This window comes from Hyalella azteca, unplaced genomic scaffold (genome assembly GCF_000764305.2).
Source record: "Hyalella azteca isolate HAZT.00-mixed unplaced genomic scaffold, Hazt_2.0.2 contig2126, whole genome shotgun sequence".
NCBI lineage: Eukaryota > Metazoa > Arthropoda > Malacostraca > Amphipoda > Hyalellidae > Hyalella > Hyalella azteca.
The window spans coordinates 365697-378213 of NW_025932412.1; the positions used below are offsets into that span (position 1 = coordinate 365697).

General features: G+C 40.6%; 1 protein-coding gene across 1 annotated transcript; it reads left to right on the forward strand.

Annotated features, from left to right (window-relative positions):
* The first annotated feature begins 8978 nt into the window (after positions 1-8978).
* Positions 8979-12517, forward strand: LOC108671869. Its single transcript, XM_018159464.2, has 4 exons — positions 8979-9234; positions 9862-9931; positions 10612-10792; positions 11752-12517. Exons 1-4 carry the CDS (start codon positions 9088-9090, stop codon positions 12515-12517), a joined length of 1164 nt encoding a protein of 387 aa, XP_018014953.1. The 5' UTR covers positions 8979-9087.

Sequence of the window (12517 nt, forward strand, 5' to 3'; positions counted from 1 at the left end):
GCTGTAGCCCCATCCCGCTGGAACCACACTTTCTCCCAATGCTTTATTTTCAACAATGTTTTCCCTCATGGGCTGCAAGAAATTTTGCAACATTACAGCATAGCGATCGGAATTCACTGTTACAGTTACTCCCTCCTGAGAACGACTCCAACAGTGTGTTGCAGCTAATGGCCCCCATCTTCCAGATATTGTTTTCAAAACATAAGTATTCTAAATGGTATGTTATGCTAACCTCTAGNGGTAGACGCTCCCCTTAACTGGAACCTTTGCTAACTGAGGTTCTACTGTAAATGCATTTTTAAGGGTGTCCCTAATCACCCCAGGGGGGTGTCCCGAGTAGCCCCGCCGTGCGGAAATGGCTGCCATTTTGTTTTGGAATGAGATAGGCAAATTCCCTCAATTACGTTTTCAAGCCGACACCTGGTGCAACTTTTATGTAAGTAAAATTTTTTAATACGGCGAATATTTTTTTTTGCTCCAGACCTTAGCAGAGGTACTACTTTTCCAAAATCGCACTTTTCACACTTTTTTCAGTGATTTTTTAGAGATAGTAAATGTTTGATTTCTTGACTAGCTTTATACATAATAGATAGTAAAAATGTTAAAGTTTATGCCACTATTTTTAGTTTTGCAATATTTTGATTAGTTTAGCTGCTACAACATTTCTATGAAATATTTGAGGCGTATCCTGATTTACCCCGCCCGTCCTTTTTTACCCGTTTAACGGTACTAATTATTTATTTATTTCTGGTGCGCATTGGTGGTTGCATTGTGTCGTGTGATGTCACAGGCAATGGATGATGTTGTTGTTGTGGTTCCCTGGTCTCATTTTTATAAGAGACCCCCCTCGTGCAAGTATGACACCACCGACAGGGGGTCGCTCCAGAGCTGTAGGGCCGAGGTTATGTGGTGGTGGTGGTGTTGTCTGAGATCCTGCCAGAGCAGACATTTCAGGAGAATGTGAGTGATTGTGTGGGGAGCTCTCTGGCAGGATGGGCAGGTGTCTGTGTCTGCTTGGCCGATTCTGTTTGCATATGTTTGTAGTAAGGGGTGGTGGCTGCAGCGCAGCCTGGCTAGGTGTACTCTCTCCAGTCTAGAGAGCCGGTCTAGAGAGAACTTATGTCAGGTGGTGGGTGTCCAAGGACTTTGTTGTTGCCGGCCAGCTCTATCGTTCTCTGTGTCATAATTGTGTGTACATTTTTTTGGGCTGGTGTTTGCCTTGGGGTGAGGGTACTCTGTTTAGTATGTTGGTGTAGTTTCTGTGTGGGGTTTGCGCTATTTGTGTGTAGGTGGGTGGTTGTGTAAGTAGTGGCATGGGTGTTTGGTGTTGTTTATGGCTGCAGTTATGAATTGTGTTCTTCTCATGTCAAAGTGTGCTTTTATTGGAAGTATTTTTGTTTCTGCATGAAGGTGTTTGATGGGGGTGCTTTGTGTGCAGCCTGTGACTATCCTGAGTGCTTTGTTTTGTTCTGTTTGGAGTTTCTGTATGTTTGTATTGGATTGTGTGGGCACCCAGGCGGGGCTGGCATATGCCAGCACTGTTCTGATGAACTGTTTGTATGTTGGTGCTAGTGTTTCTTTGTTTTTGCCAAATTTTGTATTGCCTATGGCCCGAAGTGATTTGAGTCTGATGTTTGCGTTGTTCACTATGTTGTTTATGTAAGGGCGGAAAGTCATGGAGGTGTTGTTTAATGTGATGTTTGGTCTGTATTGGTGCTCCTTTGTGTGGCTGGTCATTAATGTGTTTGTGGATTTACTAGGAGCAACCTTGAGTCTGTTCAGTGTAAGCCATTGTGATAAAGTGTTGATATATGTTTGTGCTTGTTGAGTGGATGTTATTGTGACATCTTCTGCGTAGGAGGAAATGTGGATGTTTAGAGGTGGTTTGGGCATGTCATGCATGTATAGATTGAGGAGTGAGGGTGATAGGACGGAGCCCTGTGGGACTCCATTGGGTATGAGTGATTATTATTATTATTCCACAAAGAGATTGTCGTGCCGTCTTGTTCAGATTGAACTTGAAGGGCACATTACAAGTGGCCAAAAAAGACACGAGAGGATAAAAACAGATGACATCTATGCTAAAATAGAGGACATATGCCATGACTGATGATGTCTATGCTAGAACAAACAACGCCTATGCTAAACCAGTAATATCCATGGACCATGATAGATTAGATGACAGAATAGGCTAGGCCTAAGATTCAAAGGCTCTAGGCGTCAACGAAACAACAGCAGCAAAGAAGCGGATGTCACTGATGCTGGAAGACCATTCCATGTTCTGGCCGCAGCAACTGGGAACGTTCTGTTGCCAACGGTGGACAGACATGTAACTGTTTGTATGTTGGTGCTAGTGTTTCTTTGTTTTTGCCAAATTTGGTATCGCCTAGGGCCCGAAGTGATTTGAGTCTGATGTTTGCGTTGTTCACTATGTTGTTTATGTAAGGGCGGAAAGTCATGGAGGTGTTTTGAGTGACGGGGTGTTGTTTAATGTGATGTTTGGTCTGTATTGGTGCTCCTTTGTGTGTCTGGTCATTAATGTGTTTGTGGATTTACTAGGAGCAACATTGAGTCTGTTCAGTGTAAGCCATTGTGATAAAGTGTTGAGATATGTTTGTGCTTGTTGAGTACATATGTCTGCGGATGGATGAGTGGATGTTATTGTGACATCTTCTGCGTAGGATTAAATGTGGATGTTTAGAGGTGGTTTGGGTATGTCGTGCATGTATAGATTGAGGAGTGAGGGTGATAGGACGGAGCCCTGTGGGACTCCGTTGGGTATGAGTGATTATTATTATTATTCCACAAAGAGATTGTCGTGCCGTCTTGTTCAGATTGAACTTCAAGGGCACATTACAAGTGGCCAAAAAAGACACGAGAGGATAAAAACAGATGACGTCTATGCTAAAATAGAGGACATATGCCATGACTGATGACGTCTATGCTAGAACAAACAACGCCTATGCTAGACCAGTAATATCCATGCTAGATTAGATGACAGAATAGGCTAGGCCTAAGATTTAAAGGCTCTAGGCATCAACGAAACAACAGCAGCAAAGAAGCAGATGTCACTGATGCTGGCAGACCATTCCATGTTCTGGCCGCAGCAACTGGGAACGTTCTGTTGCCAACGGTGGACAGACATGAGAACGGGACGATGAAGTCGGCCTTTGACGAGGAACGCAGTCGCCTTCTGGAAGGCAGATCTGACATGCCCCATAGGCCTTCAGTGAGATAAGGCGGTACTGAACCATGGAGGCAGCGGAACGTCAGAACAGCAACTTTAAACTGCATGCGCTGCTGGATGCACAGCCAGTGAAGGTCACCCAAAATTGGTGTCACGTGGTCAAATTTCCGCCGGGCACAAACGAGTTGCATGGCAGCGTTCATTACGAATTGCAGTTTGCTAAGTGCCATGATGGGAAGTCCGTAGAGTGTGGCACTGCCGTAGTTTAGTCTGGTCAGCACAAGCGCCACCATGAGGGCCTTGAGAGACAGTGTCTGACGCTACAAATTTGCCGCAGGATGCCAAAAAAGCAGCGGTTACTTTGACAATGTGGTTGTTCATAGATAGTTCTGAGGCCAGCTGAATGCCTAGGCTGCGTACAGAGGATGCAGGTGCAACAAACTCGTCGCCCACGCGCACAAGGCTGGCTGGAAGCTGATGCTGGCACCAAGCGGTTGCAAACCAAATAAATTCAGTTTTCGATGCATTGAGCTGGAACTGGTTGGAATGCCTCCAGTCTGAAATGGTGTCCATGCAGGCAGACATCCGGTCTTGCAGCGCTGCAGCATCCGCCGGCGTACAGTAGCCATAGATTTGGGTGTCGTTGGCAAACATGTGTAGATTCAAGCTGTGTGAATCAATTATGTGCAACATGTCAGCAGTATATAGCAGGAAGTGGATTGGGCCGAGGACCGACCCCTGTGGTACGCCGCAGGTGACCGTTGATGGTGTAGAAGAGTGATGTGTGTGATGACTTGCCTGAGTAGTGTACGTATGCTTGTCTGCCTGATAGGTAATTGGCAAGCCAGCATTTGTTGTTGTGGTGTAGTGTGGTGTTGTAAATTTTGTTTGTGAGAGGGAGGCAGGGGATTGCATCAAAGGCTTCACTGATGTCTATTGTAAGTAGTAGTGTTCTGTGCACCAGTTTGTGGGAGTTGATGCCATCGTTTATGCTTTGTGTGAGGTTTGTGAGTAGTGTTGTTGTCGAGCGATGAGGTCTGAATCTGTGTTGTGTTAGAGAAAGTGTAATGTGCGGAGTGGCTGTGTTCAGTATGAGGCGCTCTATGCCTTTTGATGGTGTACAGAGGAGTGTGATTGGTCTGTATGAGGCGGCCTCAGTAGACTCCTGCGTTTGGTATTTTTTTTAATCCGAGACGAGACGAGACAGTAGGCTCTGTCCCGGTTCGCAATAATAACCGGGACAATTTTCAGCCCTCCGTAGGAATTCCGGGACGATACCGAGACAAGACGAGACATCCCGGTTAAAATAGGTACCTTAAAATTTCCCGGAATTTACAGCCATTTTAACGAGACATAACGAGACTAATCAATTATTGATGTGATGTAAACTTTGGCTTACCGTCATACATTTATACAGAGCTGGGCAGCGCTACCTTGAAATGTAGCGGCCGCTTATGACATTGACATGTGAATTTTTGTCCCTAGATCATAGTGGCAAACCAGAGCTTTTTTAGAATCAGTTCATTTTTAATTTCCTCATTTACTCAAGATTTAAACCAATTTCTCAAGTAGCTATGACAATGCTGGTATCCATGATACTTTACTGGTCTACTTATAGGACTCAAAAGTGAACTTGAGGGAGAGTCTAAAAAACTCTCTGCTTTGTCACTATGCCCTAGATGAAGTAGAAAATTGGGTAGAACTGTAGAAGCCACCTGTGAATTGGACAAAAACACCTGTGTACCTATCTCAGAATCTGGCCAATTTCAACCATTCATATCACATTTTTTGCAGAATTGTTATTGAAAAGTAAGAAAAATTGTCTATTTTTATCTGCAATTTTCAAAAAAATCATGCTTGAAAAGTTGAAAATATGCTTGAAATTATCTTTTTTACCTGACAAGCTGACATTTCAGAAAATGTTTCAATTTAGGGTACCTGTACACTAGTCTGGAAAAGTCCTATTTTTGTCTGAATTATCGCGGCTCTAATATCATATAATTTCAGTAGGTATGAAATCTCGCGGCTCGAATGTCATAAAGGTCTGAATCTGTGTTGTGTTGGAGAAAGTGTAATGTGTGGAGTGGCTGTGTTCAGTATGAGGTGCTCTATGACTTTTGATGGTGTACACTGTACAGAGGAGTGTGATTGGTCTGTATGAGGCGGCCTCAGTGGGTGGTTTGTTGGGTTTGAGAAGTGTGATTATTTTGCCAATTTTCCAGATGTATGGTATTTTGGAGTGTGAGTAGGAGAAGTTGGCAATGTTTGTGAGTGTCGTGTTTCTGTGTGTCGTGTTTCTGTGTGGGCCAAGGTGTTTAAGGTGTATGTTTGTAATGTTGTTGGGACCAGTTGCGGAAGAGTTTTTAATTTGTTGTATGACCCTTTTGGTGTTGTCTGTAGTGGCTTGGGTAGCTGTTGGGTCTAGTGGAAATTGTTGTTTGCGTCTTATGATGCATCTGTCTTCTTTGTATTTGGGTAACCTACTTATGTTTGCATAGTGTTGTGTTAGTATGTTTGCTTGTGCTTGTCTGGTGGGGATGTTGTCTGTGTTGGTGGTGATTGCTGCGTGGGTGTGTTCTTGTTTGCTGTTTGAGTTGTGTAAGCTGCGTATTGATCTGTAAAGATGTGTGATGTTATGTTGTGCTTGTGCATTAGGTATGTGCAAGGTATGTTGTGCTTGTGCATTAGGTGTTTAAGCTCTTGGTGTTTGGTGCTGATGTTAAGTCGCAGGGCATTGAGAGCCCTGGTGTTTCTGTTATTCTTGTGTCATGGATGGTGTTGGGGAGGAGGTGGTGGTGTTGATAGTGGTAGTGGTGGTGGTGGTGGCTGTGGGGGCAGTGTGGGTTGCTGTGGTGGTGATGGGGGTGGTGGTGGTTTGTGATGAGGTAGTGTTTGTGGTGTTGTTTGTGGGAAGGCAAGTGGTGCATTTAAAGTCGTTTGTGTAGTGAGTAAGTGGAGGGATTGTAGTGCACCGGAGGTGGACTCACTTGCCGCAGGAGTTGCAACGAACGGAGCCAACACTGCGTGTGATGCGTCTAGTGCAGGTGGGGCAGATGTAGATGGGTCCAGGATTGGACTTGATGTCCCTGGTGAGTAAGAGTAAGAGGGATTCAATGGCTGTGACATAGAACCCCTCTGTCGAAAAAACGAGGGACAAATCCCCCGCCTACAGCACCGCCCAGGATGCAAGGTACCCTGGGCCAGGGCCTGGGGTGGGGTTGAAGTTGAGGAGTTTTGCCATTGAAGGTCGCACGCTTCCTTCAAGGGGTGCTGCCACTGCGCAGAAACACCCCAATGAGAAGGGGCGCTCCACTCAAAGAAGCTCCCACATCCAGCGGCAATGGATGATGTGGTCAAATGTGACGTCACTGCAAGCTCCACCTCTGGCCGGCTAGCAAAATGGAAATAGTGCATCAATGTCAGTTGTAGACAAATGTGTTTTTTTATTGTGATATTGTAGTAGATATTTGAAACTCAGGGAAAGGGAGCTGGAATGGGAAGAGATGGTGGAACAACCAATGAAAATAAGTCATTGTCATTTTTTAAGTCATTTATAGCATTTTGGAACCAACAGAAGCAACTAAGAAATTTTACAGTTCAAATCTGTAATTTTTTATTTAAATCAATTTCAAAACTCCCCACTGCCCACATTTCTAGAGGGAGTTGCAAGAGGCCCACGGGGTTGGATTGTTCATGCCAGGTTTAGACCATTGCAAGGGGACTTGAGCCAGGTTAGACTGCCAGAGCCGTCACTCTGGTGTTCTAACCCAGCCCCAGGCACGTGGCTTGAGACCACAACAAAGAGTCGGATTGCCAAAAGTGCCTCCCTTGACAGAATTCCACTGTGCATCCTAGAATTCCACCATGAATACCATAAAATGGGGTAATAAGGGATGGGCAGGGTAAATCGGGACAGTCCTCCACTGAGTGAGTCTGCTGCGGTGTAAAAATATTACAGCAGTGAATCGAATTGAAATATTTCACAAATAAAAATAGTGGCACCAACTTCAGCATTTTTCCTAAATATGTAACATAAAGATGAAAGTTGAGAAAAAATACATTTGCTAGCTCAGAAAAATCTTGGAATAAATGTTTGGAATAAAGGAACACCTCTACAGGACAATATGAGACACCCCTAAAAATGCATTTACAGTAGAACCATGGTTAGCAAAGGCTCCAGTTAATGAAAAAAAAATTGTTAACAACAAAGAATTTTGAGAACATTTACCTTACACAGCAAGAAAAATTTTCCCTTATGAAAAATTAATGCATCACCGGTCATCACAAAATTGTGCATAGAATGTCATAGATAGAGTTTATGATCTTTTTTGTGATAGTGAATGAACTTGAACCAATTAAAATTGTGCAAAAGTACAAGCTCAGTCCTGTAAGCTTATAGATACAGAAAAAAATCTTATATATATGGCTGCTGATATGAAGCTTGCAGTGGACAGGTTGTTGTCAATGATCAATGGCTTGTCCATGTATATGGTAATATCACATCAATAACATGGTAATGTATGAATATGGTAATATCATGTTATTCATGTTAATAAAGTAAAAACAAGTACAAATCAAAGGAAAAGTCATTTATTCTGCAACTACCTTATCCTCAAAAGAAGAGGAGGACTTCTGAGTACTGTTTGTAATGGATGAGTACACTCTGCATGCTTTAAATGTTTTAAAATTAGAAAATTCGTTTTATTTCAAGTGTCCCAAGTTACCCATATTCTCAGGGGTAATTTTGGATGCTTTTCTTTTGCATCTGGCACCTTACAAAAAGCATTTTATTCAGAGATGCCATACAATAGCCCTTGCAAAGACATATAAATTGAGTCCAAACTTGTTTATGAAATATTTCATGATAAGAAGTTATTAACCCTTTCACGGGTAAGTTACCATATATGATCACTTGAAATTGCGTCACAAAAAGCCTCACCACGGCTTCCTGTTTGTTTTTGAGGCATCCTTATAATGCCTCAGTCAATCACTAATTATCTGACCATCGTTCTATCTATAGCATCACCAACTGCAAAGTTCCAAGTTACCCATATTCTCAGGGGTAATTTTGGATGCTTTTCTTTTGCATCTGGCACCTTATGAAAAGCATTTTATTCAGAGATGCCATACAATAGCCCTTGCAACGACATATAAAATGCATCCAAACTTGTTTATGAAATATTTCATGATAAGAAGTTATTAATGAAAAATGCTCAAAATTGTCCCTTATTACCCCATTTGATACTATATTACCTATTTTTAATCCACCTTGGCCAGGTTTTCAGTCAAAATTGATGTTTTGGAGGAATTAAAGTTTCATGTGAAAGAATGAAAGTGGCTAAATTTGAAAATTTTAATGGACTAAAAAATAAAACACTGCTAGATAAATTGAAAAACACCACATGATTTATACATGCCTAAGTTCTCAAAATCATGCCTCTCCTCACTTATTTATAAAAGTAATTCACACCTATAATAATGAAAATTTTGAAAAAAGTCAAGACATTCAAAAAACCACAATGTTAGACAAAAATATTCTTGAGCCCTGTTTTGTTTTCAGTATTATCTGAAGTTAAGTTTGTAAAAAGAAGTGGTTAAACTTTGAAACAACTTTTCATCATCCACTTCATGTGCCAACTGCCAATGGCATTGTGCCCTGGTGGCCAGGGTGGAATTTAGCAGGTATAATGTATAAACCAGTCCATTTTTATTGGATATTGATGATGCTTAAATTACAAACAACTCTGCCATTTTATTTTTTAATTTAAATGCTCTTTTCATATTATTTTCAGATATATAACCTATGTCCTGTAGTTCAGTAATTTTTTGGCTAATGTTGCAATCGCTATAATATCCTAATGCTTAATTTATAAGTAGGTACTTATACTGTCTGTGCTGCAATGACTGCTAGTTTAGCTCATGCCAGTTGGCCTGTGTATCATAAAAATGACGTGGCCAGCATCATACACCACATGAATGAGGAAGGATTTGATCGATGTTTGTCAACAGAACTGGAGGAGAACCTGCCTCCCAACATCTTTTTTATAGTAAGTTGTAATCAATTTTTTATCTTAACTTGAGCTGAAAAAATAGGGATTCTTATTAAATTATTTAAACTATGTTTTTTTTATAACTTGTAATTTTATACTCAAATTAAGCTAGATTTGAAAGAAAAATTTTATTTCCTTTAATTCAATCATTTAATAGCTTCTTGTTCAACTGAAAGGTATTGGAACCTTCAGAAAGTGGCTGCATAATATAGCCATACAGTAGTTTGTTGTCAGCCATTTAATGTCTCAATAGATCTGTATAATGTCTATATTCCTAATCTTAGTATATAAACAATTTATGTTATCAGAATGCATTTGAAACAGCTGATGTCTGATATTTGAGATGCTTTAATGTTGCCCAATATTAAAACCATGGAGGCTTAAAATAAAAACTGTTTCAAACCTTCAAAGAATCTCTCTAGGCTATACATATGTATACATGATAGCAAATAATTTATTTGAAGGAGACAAAAGAAGTACCACAATCAAAATGGCCAGTGTGAGTTAAATTGTCTAAACATATAGGTAACTGCAAATTTAATCCTGATGCTAAAATTCTTATGCATGGAGAAAACAAAATGCCCTTTTTTTGCTGCCAAGTTGTAAGTTGAGTTTTTTTTTCAGGCATGCTTCCCACCTCAAATCCACAAGAAAAAGGCCAATGTAAACCTCTTGCGACTAAGTCTGAGAGATGGTGAGTTGAAATATTTTTCTACTTCTTTAACACCTACATTGAATTGTTAGCAAATATTCAAATGATTTTGTTTTCTAGTGTCCTGATATAAAGATTGTTGAGGATTTTTCAATTATTAAGGTTTTTGATGTGCTGTGGTGGAAGCAAAAAGCTTGCAACCAAATTTTTTCAATTAGTATTTGAAAACTAATTGTTAATTTCAAATTTTCCAAATCAATTAATAGAATAAGATCAATTTGCAAGAGTTCTTTTTTGTGGTCAAATTAATTTGTGAATATTTGAATAGTATAATTTGATAATAATTTATACGTATCTTCCCTCACTAATGTCTTGAGTCACTCCCAAATATACGGTACCTAGTAGCCCATCAGAAGCATTTACTCATTGACAAGCAATCCTAGAAAATTCTTAAATTCCCATTTGTATCAATTGGTATTTGCTCTATATTCTTGGATATATGATTCTCCAATTCAAAACAAAGCCTTTTGGAGAAGTGAAAGCAACATTAACTTTCTAAATGGTGTTGTCGAGGTAGAAGGAAAGTTATAATTTTATCAGAAAATAAAACTCATAAAATGTGAACCATGCTGCTGTCCTTGAGGACCAAGAGTGGCCCCTGGGCCCTAGGATATTACTGGATAATTAATAAGTTTGCTTGTTATTAATTTAACTTTGTATAGTTCCAGCGGATCTTGAAGACCAAGAGCAGTCCCTGGGCCCTGAAATATTGCTGGATGTGACGGGTGTGGCAGGATCCCAACTACTGTCCGTGCCTGAAGGGCAGCAGGGAATAAATCAATCTCCAGCCACCTTGGGTTCATGTTCAGTTTTTTTGTGCCTGACCCACTTCAAGGCTAAAAAGTTAGTTATTGTACTGCCTTGTTTGAATGTTCTTTTTCTAATGTGATACTCAAGGAGTTGAAAAGATTACCTATTCAGTTCTCCACATTTGGTTTTATATTTTTATATTGAGCAAGTTTTAGCCAGAAAGTAGTAATAATGCTGCTGAAGTAATCCTCAGCATTTCAAATCTCAGTAAACCTTTTTGAAATTCAGCTCATGTATAAAAATATTTCTATTTGCCACTAATCCCTTGCTCTGAGTTCTTTCCAATGTGATTCCTTCACCAAGCCAATTATAATTATACTCCACTCCTAAATGAGATTACTGCACTGTCTGAAATTTATAATGTTATAACAGATGTTCATAAATAATTGGTGCACATTCACATAAAATATGGTTACTTTTAATGCCAAGATTTATTTTGTTGTGAGACCTTGTGCATTGTTGTTAATGTAGTGCGTTTCATGTACTGTTTAAAAATTATTTTAACTTACGTTCTAATTACTATACTCAACTGATTGGTATACCAGGCATATAAAAAAACAACTTGCTTCTTGTTAATATATCTGATCAGAAACTAGTTGAAAATGATTAACTGCAAGTGCATAAGCCCTGCCAAAAATGTTCTGTAGCTGCTAGACAACAATTCGTGGCATCAGTTTGCTGCTTGATATCTGCCACAGCTGAGCTCTAAAGCTTTCTCTCTGGACATATGGGATCATATATATATATATTTTATTGACAAAAAAATGTAGATATTTGTAATCTAATACTATTAATCATCCTCTTAGTATTGAAATAATAAGAGTTCGTTAGAATTCTCATTAATAAAAGTCCAGATGTATTTGGGAATTGTGTTGTTCTGCTTGAGAGAGCAAGTATTGAGGAAATTTTGCAAATTCCTGTAACTTGTTTTTTTTTTCTATTGAGGATGTTTCTTATGTTAATTGCCTCAAATTGTGTTTTTTTTATTGCAGATTCAACAGCTACAAGTTCCTTGAAAATCGACTTTGTCTGAAACTGGCTTGTGACGCTACCAATATTCATGCGTTCCTCATCATGCCTCCACTAGCTGCATCAAATATCCAGAGACCAAAGATTTCTTCTAATTCTCATGTAAATAACGGAGATAATGGTCCTGCAATTGCACCAACTGGAAAGGTGCCAAATGAACCAAATCAGCCCCAACCTTGTGGTTCAAGAATTAAAGACCAAAACTCTAATGTTAATAATCGAAGTCTTAGCTCAAGGGATTTTATGTCAGTTCCAAAGGGCAAGAAAGTACATTTTAAAACTCTTAGGCCTTGTGCCAATATTACGGCCGCAACTTCTCCTGCCCGAGATCAGACCCCAGCATTGATGACTTCTACCCGAGATCAGGCCCCAACGTTGATGANCGTTGATGACTTCTACTGCCCGAGTTCAGACCCCAGCGTTGCTGACTTCTCCTGCCCGAGTTCAGGCCCCAGCGTTGATGACTTCTCCTGCCCGAGTTCAGGCCCCAGCATTGCTGACTTCTGCCCGAGTTCAGGCCCCAGCGTTGATGACTTCTCCTACCCGAGTTCAGGCCCCAGCGTTGATGACATCTCCTGCCCGAGTTCAGGCCCCAGCGTTGATGACTTCTCCTGCCCAAGTTCAGGCCCCAGCATTTATGGCTTCATCAACAGCTCCTTCTGTTCGGCCCCAGGCCACTTCATCGATGGCTTCTACATCACGGTCCAAAGCCACAGTGCGACCTGCTAG